Source organism: Acanthaster planci, linkage group LG08, assembly GCF_054643075.1.
Source record: "Acanthaster planci isolate LZ-2023a linkage group LG08, COTS_SCS, whole genome shotgun sequence".
In the NCBI taxonomy this organism is placed as follows: domain Eukaryota; kingdom Metazoa; phylum Echinodermata; class Asteroidea; order Valvatida; family Acanthasteridae; genus Acanthaster; species Acanthaster planci.
The window spans coordinates 18,864,490-18,882,527 of record NC_141784.1 but is presented as its reverse complement, the minus strand read 5'-3'; the positions used below and the strand labels follow the sequence as shown (position 1 = coordinate 18,882,527).

General features: G+C 40.8%; 1 protein-coding gene across 1 annotated transcript in view; it reads left to right on the top strand.

The window, feature by feature from the left end:
* The window catches only part of LOC110990188 (membrane metallo-endopeptidase-like 1), an 18,743-nt gene extending 705 nt beyond the window's left edge, over window positions 1–18,038 (top strand). The window contains exons 2-23 of the mRNA XM_022255055.2: window positions 78–295; window positions 830–898; window positions 1,324–1,485; window positions 1,886–1,969; window positions 2,165–2,382; window positions 2,959–3,027; window positions 3,512–3,574; window positions 4,135–4,251; window positions 5,170–5,244; window positions 5,946–6,082; window positions 6,560–6,782; window positions 7,084–7,182; window positions 7,619–7,696; window positions 8,001–8,104; window positions 8,963–9,024; window positions 9,175–9,226; window positions 9,545–9,612; window positions 10,479–10,609; window positions 10,901–10,966; window positions 11,223–11,315; window positions 16,395–16,471; window positions 16,638–18,038. Of these exons, the coding sequence (XP_022110747.2) occupies window positions 85–295; window positions 830–898; window positions 1,324–1,485; window positions 1,886–1,969; window positions 2,165–2,382; window positions 2,959–3,027; window positions 3,512–3,574; window positions 4,135–4,251; window positions 5,170–5,244; window positions 5,946–6,082; window positions 6,560–6,782; window positions 7,084–7,182; window positions 7,619–7,696; window positions 8,001–8,104; window positions 8,963–9,024; window positions 9,175–9,226; window positions 9,545–9,612; window positions 10,479–10,609; window positions 10,901–10,966; window positions 11,223–11,315; window positions 16,395–16,471; window positions 16,638–16,740 (2,361 nt within the window). The 5' untranslated portion in view covers window positions 78–84 and the 3' untranslated portion in view covers window positions 16,741–18,038. The remainder of the gene's footprint in view (window positions 1–77; window positions 296–829; window positions 899–1,323; window positions 1,486–1,885; window positions 1,970–2,164; window positions 2,383–2,958; window positions 3,028–3,511; window positions 3,575–4,134; window positions 4,252–5,169; window positions 5,245–5,945; window positions 6,083–6,559; window positions 6,783–7,083; window positions 7,183–7,618; window positions 7,697–8,000; window positions 8,105–8,962; window positions 9,025–9,174; window positions 9,227–9,544; window positions 9,613–10,478; window positions 10,610–10,900; window positions 10,967–11,222; window positions 11,316–16,394; window positions 16,472–16,637) is intronic.

The window sequence follows — 18,038 nt, the reverse complement described above, 5'->3', positions numbered from 1 at the left end:
TGATCTTGAAGTTGACCTAGAATTTGCCGCTTAAATGTGATGTTTTGTAGTCTTCGCTTGTTTGGTGTATTGTTCAGGGAAAAAATGGGAACTGTCGATTTCAGCACTGACAGTGCCAATATGATCGGCACGAGCAGTATGGATACCGATACCTTAAGCACTCTAGATACGGAAGAGCAAACGAGCTCCCAAGGCGTAGTGATACCAGCTGATGACGAAACAGTGTCTAGGAATCCGTGGAAATGGCCAATAATCATAGCTGGAGCAGTGGTTCTTCTCTTTGTAGTTGGAGCTGGTACGTCATTCACAACTTTAATTAATAAACACATTTTGCCTTTGAGAAAGATTCAGCAAGGATCAAAACGTCAGGCCTTCCATATTTTGAGATTAATAAATATGGCACAAACTGCCAAGACTCCGTTCCAAAATATTTGTTGAGAAGACCAAAAGGTTGCTCTTTAGGACATTTTTGAAACATTTTCAAGGACTTAATGTTCGGGAAAACTTTGGAAAAATTTAAATTTCTTTTCAAAAGTCTAACAGTATTTGACACTTTTTTATCTATTTGCTATATTTTGTGGTAGTCATTAATTTCAACAAATTTATTGTATTTTTCACTTGAAAGACTAGTTCTTGTTTCAAACATCTTTGTATATCGAGACGGATGCGAAACCCGAGGCTAGCGTCACAGACTTTAGTTCATGTTCTTCAAGCTTGGTAACGAAAATATCTGGAAAATGTCTCAGTGCTAGCGAGAGTCAGTGACCTTGTGCAATCCCAAGATAATGTTTAAGTACGTAATAAATTTGTTGGTCTTTTTTCCCGGAAGTTTTTTTCACAATCAGACACAGGTCAGTCATCAGATTCACCTGCGTTAGCGCCCAGTGTAACGAATCCGGTAAGATCACGTATAGTTACTCTGTAATAATTACAGTTTCATGCAAGTGCTCCACCCACCCGATACCATTACCCGCTGCACTGCAGTTTACTAACATTAGGTAAAACAACAATGACATACATTTGGCCAAAAAAATCCAATGCTACACTAGCAACAAAGATAGTAGCATCGTCACTTTAATATATCTGATTAACATTAGCCAAAACATTGAGAATCAACTGCCGTTCTACAGAGTGCACCCACGCACGCAGTATAAAATAGAAACTAAAAGTCTGCAGAGGTACCTTTCCTTTTTGAAGAGACAATGTTGATAAACTTGTTGCCGATTTAATTACACTATGTGAAAAAACTGGTCGTTTCATTTGTAAATCGTATGTATGCTGAATAGTTCCTTTAGTCATTGGCTGAGTACTCTTCTTTTATAGCCATTCTCGTTCAGAGCAGCGTGGATAGCAGCCAGGATCCATGCCAGAACTTCTTTGACTACGCATGCGGAGGATGGAACAAGCGACAAGTAATTCCCGGCGACAAGCTGCGTGTCAGCATTCTCTCCCAGCTCCATGATGACTTGCAAGAAAAGCTCAGAGGTATAACCTCACACTGTTGAAATTTGCCGATTCCCTTGAGTGTAAAATTAACTGGAAAAAAGAACATCAACGCAACTTCTGACGCTGGATGGGCCGTATGTGTTGAGCACATAAATTTGCACAAAAGCCATTTCTTGCATTTTTGAACAGACAGAACACACAGAGAGAACTCGAGAGAGCTGTGCAAGACACGCACGCTACGCATATTTCAAGGCGCAGCCAGTTAACATGAAATGAGCGCCATATCGAAAATGATGAATGCACGTGCCCTAAGCGACACCATGCAAATTTGTAATTAAACAGTCAGATAGATAGTCATATAAAGCACTCATAAACGACGGCCTATGGTGTTTCTCTTTCTCTATTGGAATTGCCACATTTTCCCATCTGCCACATTCAGGACTGATTGAGCGAGATCCACAACTAAACGAGCCAGCATCATTCTCTCAAGTCCGGAAGTACTACAATGCATGCCTTGACCAAGGTACCGGTTAACGCGATTCTGCCGTGTATTTCAATTTTCTATTGTATAATTTAAAGCTAGATCTACCTTATAATGAATCAAAGAATTTCTTTTAAAATATCAAACCAGAACGCCTTAATCGAATGAGTTTGAAGCTAAATTTCCTTGCACTGTCTCTAATAAAGAAGGTAATCCAGTTGATACAAAAAATTGCAGATACCATTAACAGTCTGGGAGCCACCCCGCTGATCAACGTTCTGGACTCCGTCCATGGATGGCCTGTCCTCGGATCAAAGCCCGGCGGTAACTGGCTCGAAAGCTCCTACCACTTTGAGAGATTGTGGGCAACTCTTAGTTCCCAGTTTGGCATAAATGCGATCATATCAACTGGAGTCCACACAAATATTCGTAACAGCAGAGAACATATTCTCAAGGTATATTCTGTTGTTGGAGCAATGCCAAATTACGTCATTCTGTTCTTATTTCCTGTTTCCAAGACTGTTTCACTTTTGTAAATAAAAATGCAAAGTGCACTCAGCAAAGAAGAACTTTCATTTCGTTCACTCTACTGTCGAAAATCAACCAAACAGGCGGAGGCGCATACTCGCGCACGCACTATTAAAAAAAGCGCCGATTGGCTTAGAACCCAACTGTGTACTTACTCTGGTGCAAACGGAACACCGTGTAAGCGTTCGTGGTGGGCAGCGTGTGAATTGCAACAACTGCACACATAGTAGTCTAAGTGTTGATACATTTGGTCAAAAAGTGATTTCCACAGCTTCGAGGAATTCAGAAAAACCTTGTGTATTTAGGATAAAAGAGACTTGTGTATTTTAAAAAAGAAATATGCCAGACTAAACAATTATCGTATTTAGCACTAACTCAATGAAAGGGTAACATTATTTAACGTGCATAATATAATGCAGTAGTGAAATAATTATTGTAAGAGAGAAAAGGGCATGTCAAATCATACAACATGTTATTTTGTATTCTTTATCTATCCATGATAGATTAAATTTCCGGCATTCACTGCGCCCTCTGAATTTCTTTCAAACAAGCGGAAGCTATCGTCCACTTTGGTAAGAAATCATCTAAAATTTAGCCTGATCGCTTCCTCCTATAAGTTGGGTTCTTCTCTGGAAATCTCCGATCGCCCATCGTTTCCGCTTGTATTTTCCTCTTTAGTCGTTATCATCATCATCATTAGATGTAAGAAACATGAAACTTAATCGGACCAAGTTTTCTTGGGGTAAATTCAAAAACCGTGGATCAACTTGAACCACGGTGCCGAGATGTGGAAATAATTTATTTAAGTCACTAGATATCAGACTGATATCAGATATCAGTGATTTCACTAATCGTGTACCGAATGTGATCCTGTCTTTATATGTGGTGACTATTAGTCCCAACCTCGACCAACATGTTCATTTTGGATCTCTGGACACCAAGTCGCACGACCATGGGGGGGGGGGCTATAAAATGGAGCTACAGTGTGTACCGAGTTGTGTGCTTGCGGTTCCTTGAGGTAACCAGTTTATTTGTTTTTTTAATTTACTTTGACAGATTCCGGAGAACCTTTCTGACGACTTTGGCCGACACCTGCTCTTGCTCAGCGAATTTGAAAGTGTAATATTGCCGCCGGTCGTTTTTGTTTGGTTTTATTTGTATTCACATATGCATACTTGTCTTTCTCTCTGCCCGGGTCCTTAATTAAAATGGCAAAGCCTTGCATCCAATGCAGATTTTTATGCAAGCCAAGATGTCATGCAATATACCTATGCATAGGCTTAGTCAGGCATGTCCTCGCAGTGGCGCGGGGAGGGCTCGGAACTTTTTCTTTATGATACAGTATATACCGATAAGTAGATATTAGCTTACTAGCTTCGATATAACCGTATCCCAGTCCTCTTTGGCCTCTCTCATGAGCTATATGGGGCTAAACCCCGGTTAGAGCCACTCCGCTACGACAAATCCTGCATGCACCACTGAACAGAACAGTTCTGTGATCATACAATATGAGCTCTTGTACGAGCACGGTTGGAAAACCGGTCTTTCTTCTCTTAATGTGCCTGAGGGTGTTCATCAACTCGAGACAGAAATTTCAATTTTCCCCGATATCCGTCGCCGTCGTAGCTTTCGTATTTGCAAACATTTTATTGCACAATCTATTGCCTTTTTATTTGTAGCAAAGAGCAGCCTACCTCCGGTATATGGTTGACATTGCCGTGGCTCTGGGCGGAGATCAAACGGAGGCAAGGAAAGATATGAGCGATGTGCTTGAGTTCGAGAAGACATTAGCGCGGGTAAGATTACAACACTCTTTCTTGATCATGATCCAATGCATGTGTAAATCAATTGTCATAAAAGACCGTTTATCATGTCCATTAAAACTAACTTACACATCGCATTCACCCACAATGGGCAGTGATTCGTTATCAGTAACATGTTGGGATAAATAAACCCAATAAATAAATAAATAAATTAATTAATTCAATAAATAGCATGTGTTTACTGAGTTCAGAGGACATGCCAAGGCCATTCATACTGCGAAAGTCAACATAAACGCCATAAAACTGGAAATCAGACCCAATATGTGTGTTGTGCATAATAGGTGGAAATGAACACATTTCAACTCCGCGTATTTTGCTGTAAACATTTTTCGTGCGCCAAATGCCCTTGGTTGTGACATTTTGTCTTAAAGGATGAACTGGCCCTGTGCACCACCAATAGGATCAGGCGTAAATCTGTGCTGCCAATTGGAAATTGGTGGGGTGGGGGAAAGGGAAAGGTGGAGGGAGGACTTACCTGGTCATAGAAATTTGAAAAGCGGGGGTGGGTATACGTATAAAGGGGGCGATGCTCATGATTAAAATATATATCTGCAATGTGTATCAAATTTATACAAAATCTTTTCATTAGAATGGCATATTTATGGCTTTAAAAATGTTTACCTATTTGCAGTTATTTTAGTCGCTGGGAAATCCTTAATATTCTTCACAAACTGCTTAGATTTTTTTTATTCAATGGCCCATTCCTCACCTTAAAAGTGGAGATATATAACCCGATCCCCCGTGATTTACGCCCATGAATCAGAAAATTACTGAAGTGTCTCCATTTTGAAGTTTGCCCTGTGTCGGTTTTTCCAGTTTGTATGCAAATTCTGTCAACTGCTTTTTCCCAATTGTATGGCTCAAAGTACCAACGCGGTTTTATCCCCACAGCACGCTGACTACTCCACTACCAGAGACGTACCTGAGATAACAACCCTGGAGGAGCTTCAGTTATATTACACAAAGGTTTACCGCTAAAATGACTCATTTATAACGAATAACATGGTGGAAAAGAGAGCACACATTCTTGCTTAATTTTTGGAAATTACCTTTTCTGCAGCATCCCTTTTTACTTTTTAGCGGGGCAACGTTCGTGGACAGGTGATACGCCCATGTTACGTTCCTCTTCGACCAATGGGGTGTCGTGATTTGCCAAATGCACGCGCGCGTCATGCCGAGGAATGTGCGTGTGAGTGTGGTGCCACTGCAGTTACGGCGTCTTATCGGAAAGGTCCATAGACCAATGTCCGGACAATGCGGAGGCACTGCACTCACACGCACATTTAGCGTGACGCACAGGTGCATTTAACGACAAATCACGACACTCTATAGCTAAAGAAGCATGTATCGCGGGCGGAACTTTGTCCGCGAGCATTGTGCCACTGCAGTTATGGCCTTTAATTCTGGTTGTTGAATGAGACCCTTTTGCTTAGTCGACTTTTCAGTGAGAGCTGTAACTTACTCTCCAGACGTTTTAACATGAAATCGTATTCAAGCGGAAAAGAATTGAAGGGGGTACGGGATTACGAAAGTTTGGGCACTCCATTTAAAAGAAAGAAAACAAGTGAGCACAAAAGCGAGCAAAGGACTTAAGCGTGGCCCTTTTATCTCGAGTACAAAACATTATACTATACCAACCAGCCTCACTAATCCTTTCTGCCTTGCAGATCAACTGGGCAAACCTCTACCATCATCTCATTCCATCAAGCGTGCAGCCACCCGTTTTGGGAAATGAACCCATCGTCGTCGTTGACCCATCCTATCTTTACCTTGTCAACACAATGTTGGGGTCGGAGAGTCACAGGTGAATAATATTTATTATTTATATCGATCGGCTAAAAAGAGAAACAGTTGTCAATTAACAGTGTGTCGTACATATATTTGGACAAGTGGTTAAACATTCATGTCAAAATGTAATTGTGCTTCACACACAAACATGACAGAACTGAACTTTTTTTGCCTGCAAGAGGAATGGTATTATCAGAAAAGTTGAAGTTCTAATACTTTTTAGCATAATTCCTTGATATAAAAATCACGAGTTGTGCATCACTTAGCACCGATATCTCGCCAATCGCCCTTCACGTAATGTTCCTGGGCCTACTAGTTTTCCTCAGAAACAAACTATTATGTTGGATGAGTTACATTATTAGTAGATTACGGTTCAAAAAAAGGACACAAACGAGAATTTGAACCCACTGAAAAACAGTCATTTGGTTTATCAAGCCTCACACAGTCATTGAGACAGACAGAGAGCTTTTTTTTTCTTGTGCGGATACGGTAGGGTGGTGGCAAACTATATGATCTGGCGACTTGTGAGCGTAATGGTGCCCTCTCTTGGAGACCGGTATACCAGAATCTATCAGAAGTATTTACATGCTACGTTTGGGCTCTCGGAGGCTCGTGCACGTTGGATGCACTGCACTGATGAAACCAATCTCGTGCTACCATTTGCTACTGGAAGGATGTACGTGGACGAATACTTCACACTAGACACCAAGAGAGAGGTAGGGTAGTGGAGCAATGTGGAAGCAAGGAAGCAACAACATCATGCAGTTACACATATAGCCACGGTCATATCAATGAAGAAGAGATAACGCCAGGAAGGAAACAGAAGAGAACGACCCTAGTGACTCCATGGAAAGAAGACTGTACACCCTTGAAAAAATAGAGAGGAAACAAAGCACCTGGTTGTGGCACATGAAATTTGCATTTCTATTGTTTATGAAACGTATAAATTAAATTTGTGTAGCATTATGAATAAATATTACTATTATTCTCATTTTTTTCAACCGCATTTTCTCCCAGATAGAGCAAATAATTAGTAACATTAGGAGAGCCCTGAGGGCCATGCAGGAGCGGGTCAGTTGGTTGTCTTACAGTGACAGGGCGAAGACCCAGAAAAAGGTACTTACTGCTCTACGCGCAAATATTTTGTTAGCCATGTAGCCATTTACCAAGGTTGTTGAAAATTGGGACCACTGATTACGAAAACACTATTTTTGATGCTTTTTAGCAGGTGGCTGGGATTGGGGAATAAATGAAAGTAAGAAAAAAAAGCGGGAAAGCAAAAACCAAGGAAGAGACACGCAACAAAAAAAAAGATATTAATTAGAACACACAGTGTGTTTTGCTATATCACCGCAGAAATGCATTTTATACTTACTGCCGAGGATAATAGAATAGCCACCGAGGACAGGGACACACCCTTTTTATGGTTTGTGACAAAGAAAATCCTGTCCAACTGAAAAAGGAGCCTCAGTAATGACTCCAGAAGGTTGGGCGTTGCACACCGTACATTTCAGCTGTGATCAAGTCTGTGTATGCATTTTCTTTAACACAGCTTGATGCTATGAAGGTCAACGTGGGCTACCCAGATTGGTTGAAGGTTAACGCTACGCTCGATGCCAAATCTGCCGATGTATGTATTATTGTTCATCGCAAATTTTGATGGTGTTAATTTTTTTTAACTACACACACGGATTGGTAAGCTTGGACGCACGATAATATTCCCTATCTGTTTCAACACCGATAGTTATGTAGCAAAAAAGACAAGAGCAAGTAGTAAGATTGGAGTCAGTTATATTATTATCCATAGTATTTACAAATTACAATTTGTTTCCTGTATTGAATTGTCTGCAAACCCAACTAACTTATAAACAAATTCCTTGTAGCCGATCTTTATCAGAGTAAAATCAACATTTTTCCTGCATCATTTCTTGCAGCTAGTTGTCACAAGCAACACGTACTTCATCAATTTTCTAAACTATCTCAGGAGGGAAGCGCAGAGGAAACTTGGCAGCCTGCGACTCCCTGTCGATAAATCCTTGTAAGTGTCAGATCAAATATTCGTAAAATTCGTAAAAGTTTAACAGATTTTGTTGCAAATTTGTAGTGACGCCAAAGTCGTTTTGCTTTCGCATTTGCTTTAAGTATGAACTGGCCTTAACTTGATCTTTGCTGCACAAGTTCCGTTAAGGAATAGACATTTCGTCAGTTGTGCATGTACTCTTATGCGCATGTACTCTTATTTTTCAAGATTAGTGCTTGGAACTTAGCCCGCAGAAGCTTTAGCTTTGTGAATATGGTATATTTTCGAGAAAAGACAGTAATTTTGGGTTTGCAGCTGGATTTAAGAACTGGCGTTTCGTATTTTGAAAGCGTCAAGTATAAATAGAAGCTGACTATATCACCCCCGAATTGAAGTGCACCCTCACCGTCAAAGAAGATACGGGCTGGTGGGAATTCTTCTAACCCAGCCTCGTTCCATCCCCCAACTGACTCTACTCAGTAAGGCATAATGGGAACCAACATAGCGCAGGAAGATCGAACCCTTATGGTTGCAGTTTGTCCCGCAGAGCAAAAGGCTGGATGTTAATATTTTGGCATAATGAACGCGGCGTAGGTCAAGAACGTGTACGATTTTCGTCCCATCGGATTCTAACATTTCTAACAGTGTCAAAATCATATGATTCAAAGTTATGATTGAGAAAACGCTGCAACATAATTGAAAACATTTTTAACGTAATTATATGTCACTGTGCTCCCCTGAAGTAAATTACCTTCAAAAACATCTATAGCCTGAGACAAACTGGAAATGCCAAGGTATAGACATGTAGTACATTCCCTGCCGAGAGAAGATTCAGTTAGCCTTCACCGACTTTGACTTTTTACATTTGTATAACAGGTGGATTTACACTGCACCAGCTGATACAAACGCCTTCTACAGTTTTTTGGACAACGGAATAGGTACTGTTTACAGACATTATACACTCTATTTTTAACATCTGCTAAATCACCCCTTGACTCATTTTTTTAGAGAGACAAATCAGTAAGAAACATAATCCAAATTGATATGGACGGTCTTTTTGGCTTTTTATCTTTAATTTATTTCCTCAGTTATCCCGGCTGGTATCCTCCAACCACCCGTCTACCATCCGGACCTGCCGTGGTATGTGTTTGAGAGGACTAGTCATCATCGTCTTATTTGGAAAGATAGGAAGGAATATATAATTCTCACCCTCCTCCTGGGCGGGCCGCTGGCATGGAGAAAATGAGGGTGCTGTCGTTTGGCACCCTTCTGCGCTCAGTTCCCCTCTAAGTACACATTCACACACTCAAATCGCTTTTCAAATACATCCTGGAAACAATTTTCGCCGGTGGAGGAGTAGGTGTGCGGAATGGGTTCCATGGGGAGGTGTTAGTTCCGAATCCCTCAAATCTTGCCGTCTTGTTGTAAAAATACCTCGTGGTACTTTTCTCCACACAGGTACTCAAATTATGCAGGCGTTGGAGCGATTATCGGGCACGAAATAACACATGGTTTCGACAGCAAAGGTATAGTTAAAACTTGCTCCACTGAGCAGCGAGTCACACTTGCAGTATGAGTTAGGACAGACAATAAGAGACCGTTGTTTGAAGTCAGAAATTAAATGTTTGATTGAATACGAAAAACCCTACCCAAACCAAACAGCCAAAGGGCGTTTCCAGGGGAGATGTCCCCAAAGGAACTGAAAATAATTGTTAATAATGAGAGTTAAGTTTTCTTTTTTGGGGGGGGGGCTATTTTCATTTCCCTCACCAAAAGTGTGTGAAAAGCCCCTAAATGTAGCTCCATCCCTTAAAATAGGCCATGTTTACATGAAAAAAAATCCCGAATTTTGTCCCTCCCCCCAAAAATGGTTCTGGATCTGCCCACGAACAGCGCCCTCATATAGTGTCCGCAATACGTTAAATTCGTTACTGGAAATACCTACAGTGCAGATGCTTCCTCCAGCGGCTTCCACTAACAGACGCGCATGCTATCTCGAGTCATAACCGATTAATTCGGACCCAACCACGGGGGTACACGCAACCCCAGACTAGAGTCAGGAGGTAGACTGACCCTTTAGTCTGCGGTACGGTAGACACAGTAACTGGATTAGCCGTTTGAATTGTATACAAGCGTCTTTGATACCTGAGCAGATATGGCGATTTATAACACTGGACGGCTCCTCTTAGGCCTAACCTTCAAATTTTGACCGATTAGCAGCCATACCGGAAAGCTCGATGACGTATAACAAAAAATGGTCAGCCGATGAGCCGACACGGTCAGCTAACTGGCACAGTATGGGTCGACAGTGAATTAGAATCGCTACGTTTTGAAAATATGTTCATAAACCGAGCCTTTCACTGTAGTATGATATCGATTCTTTTTTTACTAGGGAGACTTTTTGACAAAGACGGAAACTTCAAAGTCTGGTGGAGCTACATGTCTGTCTTAGATTACGTAAAGGCAGCCAATTGTTTGGTGGACCAGTACTCCGACTACGTCATTCCCGAGAACGGCAAAAATGTAAGATATTAATTAGGGTATGGATTCCATGAAACGGACTGTAGGGGTTGCATACACTACACGTTGAAGTTATTGACCTTTAAATCTAAGCTTAGCTTTATCATGCTCCATTTGACCATTAGATGAATGGCATATCGAGTATTGTCATGGAGTAAAATTTCGAACATTTGTCTTTTATTCATTACGCCTAACCCAATCGTCACATCACTGGACAGTCATGACAAGTATTCCCTGAACCGTAGGAGTTACGAAACATAAAACAAGATCAGCTACATGTCCTTTCTCCTTCAGTTAAACGGGAAGCGGACTGAGGCAGAAAACACTGCTGATAATGGCGGGCTGAGAGAGGCGTACAAGGTAATAGCACAGCCGGGGGAAAAATTGGGTGACCCCCCCAAACAACCCCAAGGTCAGCTCACAGTCAAAATTTGGTTCGGTTGGTGAAATCCCAAAAGGAAGGAAGTACGAGCACAGTTTTTCCAACCCGCTGTTCATGGAAATGACAAATCCGAATCAACATATATCGGCAAAAAATTAAACACAGAGAGAAGCCCAGGACACATAAACTGTTGTCTCAAAGTCACCTGCACTTATATTTTCCCATTTTAATTAGGCTTACGAAGATAACGCACCTTATGTACGGAAACAGCTTCCTGGACTACAGAATCTCACTGATGAACAAATGTTCTTCTTATCCTATGCACAGGTATGTCAAAAAAGAAAAAAAGCTGTACTTTTCTGGAGTGATTTATGATTTCAAAACGTGACAAAAAGCGCTCTAATTCTTCTTTCAGGTAAACAAGGACGCTGTATACTGCCAAACATTTGTCTTGCGATGAAATGGTGAAGCAGTTGGAAGTTCCAGTGTCAATGCAAATTTTATAAAGTGAAAGAGGAAAATGCCCATTACAGAATTTTGAGGCCTTTGGGCTTGTGTATATTGAAAATAAGAATGGATGTTTCTGGATTTACAGAAAACAATCCAGTCGTTAACGTGGATTATATTTTTTAAATGTCCAACGTGTGAATTATGATCGATCGATATCAATTTCATCGTCATTTTGTTTCTTTAGATTATTTTTCATGTAAAACAGAGCAGATGTAAAGCAAATCCAAGTCGATCTCTTTTAGTTCACCGTTAAGTTCGAGCCTATGGATATCGGAAGAATAAACGGCTAGATCGGGAGCGTGTAAAATACGCGCATTTGCCAGGGCGCGGCCATTGGTCACATGAACAGGGTTAAAATCCTAAGTAAGCAGAATACTAGCGTGATGAACGTCCTCTCTGCCTCCACTAACTTGACTAAGCTTCGTTCGTGCCGGTCTTCTCGCGCAGAAAATGCTTTGATTGTGGCGATCTGAATAAAGTTTTATGGTAAATAACAGTGGCCAATTGAGCTGCACCAATTTCCCACAGTAGCAATCTAAGACAAGAACCAGGAGGACAGTCAAAAGGAAAACTGACCTTTCATGAGTAAGTTCGAGTTTTCTTATTGAGTAAAAATGCGCAAGTTGTTGACCTCGATCCAACTTACTTGCTTCTTGCCAGCCTCTGCTGATTAAACTTTATATTTTTGGTAACCCGCAGCTTATGGGAGGCATTAGCAAGCAGTCCAAATGTTCTTTACCATCCCTGTTAACTGTCGTTTTCATAATATCCTTGATACACCCGTATAAAAATTTGTACTTTGCAATAACGCATTAGTTAAGTAATGCGATTTGATGTTTACGTAAGCATGGAATAAAGTTTGCAGTTTCACTGTTTTCCTTCTTTAACTGTCATTTTTTTGCCAGCCAAATTACTGTCTCTAGCTTGGACATCATCCACCAACGAAGAAGAAGAAGAAGAAGACGAAAATCCCTCCTGTGGAAGACCCGTCTCTGATAAGGAGTCTGGCTCCCCCGAGCACTTGATGGCTGAACATGCATGCATCCTCAAACGCTGATTCTTAAGCAAGCTCAGGAGCGAATCGCCCAGCTGGAGAAAGAAAACAAGCAGTTCCAGAGGGGCAAACCTGCAGCTAACAACCAAGTTTGCATCTGTGAAGGACATCGTTCGCAGTCTGAAAAAGGAACGACTTGTTCCCGATGACAAGGTTCAACTAATCCAGTCAAAGTTCACAAACCTGCATTTTGAACTCGCAAAAAGTTCATCTCTTCCAACTCTAATCGACCATATGGCCCTCAGATAAGGAACTTTGTATTGAACCTTTACTACTGCTCGACAAAAGATTACGAAATTATAAGAAAAACAGTACCTTTCCCAACGGTACGTAGAGTTAGGAGTTGGTTAGCTAAGACCGACTCCAACCCCGGATTAACCCCAGAAGGCATTCAACAGCAAAAAGGAGAAGCAAGAATCTTCTAACAGCGAGACACTTGTGGGTCTCATGATCGATGGAATGAGCACTCGACAGCAGATAGAATTTGACGGGTCAAGATATGTGGGGTAGGCAATTATGCTTGTTCTTCGAAATTAGATGCAATCGACCTCTATCACACACACGACAAAAGGGCTGTGCTGAGATTCCAGTTTCATGTTATGTTATCCTTCATGGTACGAAGACCTACGGTACAATCAGCATGAGCTCCCAGCCTGCTACGCAGTGCGTTGTCTTGATGGTTGTGGCAGTGAATAGGCACTGGAAGTTACCCATTAATACTGTAACGGGAAAGAGTGCAAACACCCAGGCTAAACTCATTACTGAGGCCCTGTGTCTCCTATGGTATGTTGGTGTAACAGTCGTTTGCCTGACTGGTAGGTTACTAGGTCCAACCCCCCTCCCCAAAAAATAAAACAGAAAATGTGCAATTAAACATGTCGAGGAGTGTTGACGAGCTTTCCGTCATGTCAAATGAACGTTAATTTTATTTCTCATTTTCGGCTCTTCGGAATGCAGAAGATGGATTTGATGCTAACCTCACAACCGTTAAAATTCTTGGCGCAAGGATGCATTCATCGTTGAATGTTGTATTCAACCATGGTTTCCACATCCCTGCGAGCCATACATCAAAATATGGTTTATACTTAATGCCTGTCACATGTTGAAGTGGATGCGGAATTTGTTTGCCTCGTGGAAAGTGTTACTTGACGGTGAAATTCTTTCATATTGTATGTCTTAAATGTTTTACTCATGCTCATGCAAGATTTACTATTTACGTTTGTCAAAATCCATGATCGATTGTCAAAATGCATTCCATGTGCAATAGTATTTCGTGTTTTCTTCTTCACATCAGTTTGCTGGCAATTTCTTGAAAGCCTCGAAAAGACCCAACACGACGAAGGGCTAAGAGTAGCAAACAAATGTCTTTCAGCTCATATCCACTTGGAAAGAAAAAAGTGAAGATTTCGCTGGCAGTGCATACTTTTAGTAATTCTGTCGCGACGAGCTTGGAGTTTATGAGAGATTTATGACACCGGGACTTTCATAACTGCGAGGCAACCGTCAAATTCTTTACAACGATTGACATGTACATCAAATTTAAGTTTTCTAAACTGGAAGCGTATGTGTTTTGTGGATGGTTGGATATCTACAATGTAAAGAATCCTTTTGCAAAGGGGTTCAAGGCACTACAAAATAAACATCTGTGGCAACCATTTCTGGAGGGGGCTAACAACCACTTGATGAAACTCGGTGATAAAGATGGCGTTCCACTGTTCGCAAAACAGCAATAATTGGCTTCCTTGTGAACAACAGATCAATCATATTGGCATGTTTTCTGACATATGTCAGCACCAACCTCAGGTACCTCGTCAACTTGTGTTTGTACCTAGGTCAGGTATATTTTGATGTGACTTAGCCCTTAATACGTCATATAAGCAATTCAACTTATCCCATCAGTTGGGTTTTTGTTTTCCAGTTACCTGCTAACCTATAAATGCAGCCAAGATCACATTAAATTTTTTGGTGCTATTAGGGGCAGAGGTCGACACAGCAATAATTCCTCCGTCGCACAGTTCAGGTGAGACATTTATAACCTATTATGCATGTTAAAGGTTTTTAACTTACGTTGGGGATGCTTCACAGAACAGACATGCATATAGACAACTTCTGAAGTGTTACATTAGCCCATCTTCCAACACCAATGCAACAAGCCAAGATGACACCGGAATGGTGAGTTCGGTACTGCCTTATAAGCGCCTGATACTTCAACCACTATGCCATCCGCTATTCTATCTCCGGTCACACTCACAGGTTTCATAATGATCCAGTGCGTCAAGTGCGTGGATTCCCTTTTGCTACAATCGATCGGTCTGGCTCCCAACTTAGATCTTCATCTGATAAATCTCAGGGATAACGGGGCCTTATCTACCTATCTTGAGACGTATTAGTAGTGCATATGTGCAAAGCTGCAGAGGGTGTTTTGCCTGTATGACAGCAAGCGGCCCTCTTCAATGCCCCTGCTCTCCGTAATGGTATGTCGCACAGTTCAGGAGATGGTTGGAAGTAATGGGTACCTTTCCTCGGAACATGCCTGGGATGCCCTGACTGGTGAGGCCAGCCACGGAATTGATCTGATGCGGCAAGTGGCAGATCAATACTTGAAAATCAGATCATACCATTGAAGGAAATAAAACCAGACGACTGTACTCCAAACTGGTGCTTTTCAAAAGACAATAAATCCCCATTGCATCATTGTACTCTGCTGTGTTCCAGCAAAACTGGTGCAGCAAAGCCTCCATACTCACGTAGTCTTTGTTCCACTCGTACAGCATCCAACCTATACAGTCTAAGTGACATTCATTAAGCTTTTTTGTTCTGATCCTCAACATAATGAAAACTAGTTCGTGTTTCTTCTTATCATTGTTGTGATTTTATTCTTGTGAACATGGCCTGGCCAATGTGAGATCAACAAGCAATCCTGATTGAGTACAACAATGATCCGAAAGCTTCGTTTTCAGTTGTGGTGCACTTCAAGCCATGTAATTGGCCGGTGTACTTAAACTTCTGGGATGAATTGTCGTGACACTGCTAATTAAAATTCACATAATATACCGTATGCTCACATTTTATGCCTAGCAGAAAAGTTCAACACTCAATAAAAACACAGAATGTTATATAGCGCTTGTGCAAAAGTTCGTTGTACAGAATGAGATGTTACAGTATTAGTAGAAGAACCTTAGATTTGGCCCTCCGTTTCACAGATTTTTTGTGTACATTTCCTTGTGTAAAACAAAGGAAAGATAGATTTACACTAAGCCCTATTTTGTATATTTTGATATATACCGTAACATACATGTATAGGGATCGAATTTAAATATTAAATGGCAGTATCGGCTGCATATAATGAATGCCAAAAGACCAAAAAATGTGCTATGTAGACTTATTGTACAGTTTTTTTTTTTATCTTTGCTTCATTTTTCTAGAGTGCGTTTTGCCCATTACCCGTCGCCCTGTTCACGTGACTTTTTACCACGTCCATGCACAGCTAGAAATTCTCTGCACTAGCAATGGCTTGCGAGCACGCAATTCCGATCTAGTTTTTGATTCTTCTGATATCTATGGTTCGAGCAAGCACAGCACTCACGCACGCAGGCGCGTTCACCCCGCAAATAACGAAACAGTCGTATAAACGATGCAGTGTGACGTCATCAAAACAAGATACAGTTGGATGCTCCTGACAAATTTTGGTTTCATTGTGCCTGATGTGAAGGAGAACTTCAACTCGTGCATTTGACGTCAGTTACGTAATAGATTGTTTTAGATGTAACTAAATTTCATAAGAAGTCAAATTGTGAATTTCCAATGTGACTGATCTTTAAAGCATCTGATTGTGCTTGTAGGTGTGGTGCGGTGTAACGACGCGTGCAGGGGCAGACCAACAGGTTAAACTCGGGGTGCACAGTCCTAATCGCTTCAGGTTGGTAATCATCCGCATACCTCCACCAACACACCCCCTAATATTCATTCAAATAACATAAATAATTGATTTATAATTATTTTGTAACCACAGGCACAGGTCACATGTCACAAGCTTTGTGAGCTTTTGTTTTTGACAAAAGACGTTTCCCTTCTTTTTATGGTAGAGTCATTGGTCCTTTGCAAAACAACGAAGACTTCACAAGTGCGTTCAACTGTCCACTTGGGAGCTATATGAGAAGAAGTCCTAGATGCAAAGTGTGGTACTAAATGTAAGCTCTGTACATGGTTTGTTGGGACGCTATATATTCATATTACTGTAGCTCACAATGAATAGGCACATTTTGTCACAGTCTTACAAAGATATAGACGTCTCACCGGAGAGTAAAAACCGAGGTTTTGAGACGATCGCATTTAAGTCAATTAAAGTCAATTAAAATCTGTTCATAAAAAACTATAAAATTTGTGTGACAAGTACACGCTTTTGACATGGCGCGTGTGAGGTGCGAAAGTTGTTGTATGTTTATACATTTCCGGAGTCAAAGTGATTCTCGAAAACTGCAAAACGAGCCTGGTTGATTTTTCCAAAAAAAAAACATAAATTTGAACAAAAAAAATCATGAGGGGCCAATTTGCCTCTTCATGAAAACGGTGACGATTTATGCAACGTCATGTTTTACATTCAAAACTTGTGTATTTGCTGTAAGGGCACGACATGCACCATTCGATCAGGAGGCTGTTTGTAGACATCGCCCACAAGTTGCGCGCATGAAATGAAAATATTTCTTTTAAAAAGCTAGTAAGTTTGTCTTTTAACTTCCTTTGGTTGTCCGAAACTCATTTAATGTTCGCAGAGTATTAGTTGGTTTTTGTAATAAAGGAATATTTTATTCAGTTTTCATGATGTCTTCGTTACAAATATTGCAAATGTTGTCATTTATCCACGTATTTCTGATTCCAACATAGAATAAACAAGTCATGTTTTCACACAACTATGCATTACTCCTAAAGGCATCAAGGATGCATATAAAAAGATAAGCATGATTTCGCAATTTCCACTAAACAGAACTGCTAATAGTGTTGGCATGATGTTTCAAAGGAGTCAGGATGTAGAAACATATTTGCAAAGCTCGGAATTCGCATTTATTTACCGAGAAACACCATCATTGTAATTTCTTCACACACTGTTGTGTCGAGTCGAGCAGCATGTTCAAACAGTCTTTTTCAGATATTTCCCGAAGTACTGCAAGTATGGGTAGGAGACTTACATCAATGGATAGAAAAACATGTGCCCTTCATAATGACACCTAGATTGACAGATTTAGATAATTTTTAATTACGTCAAAATAATTAAATAAATTACGTCAAAATAGCAAGCAGTTGGACAACAAGTCGCACTTTTTTTGCTGATATTTCCCCAATTACTGCAACTATTGATATGAAACTTACATAAATGGATAGAGGAACATGTGCCCTTCATAATGACACCTACATTGACAGATTTAGATAATCTTTAAATATTTTATGCTCCAACATGTGGAGCCTTGTCTCGGCAGGTCAGAACCCGT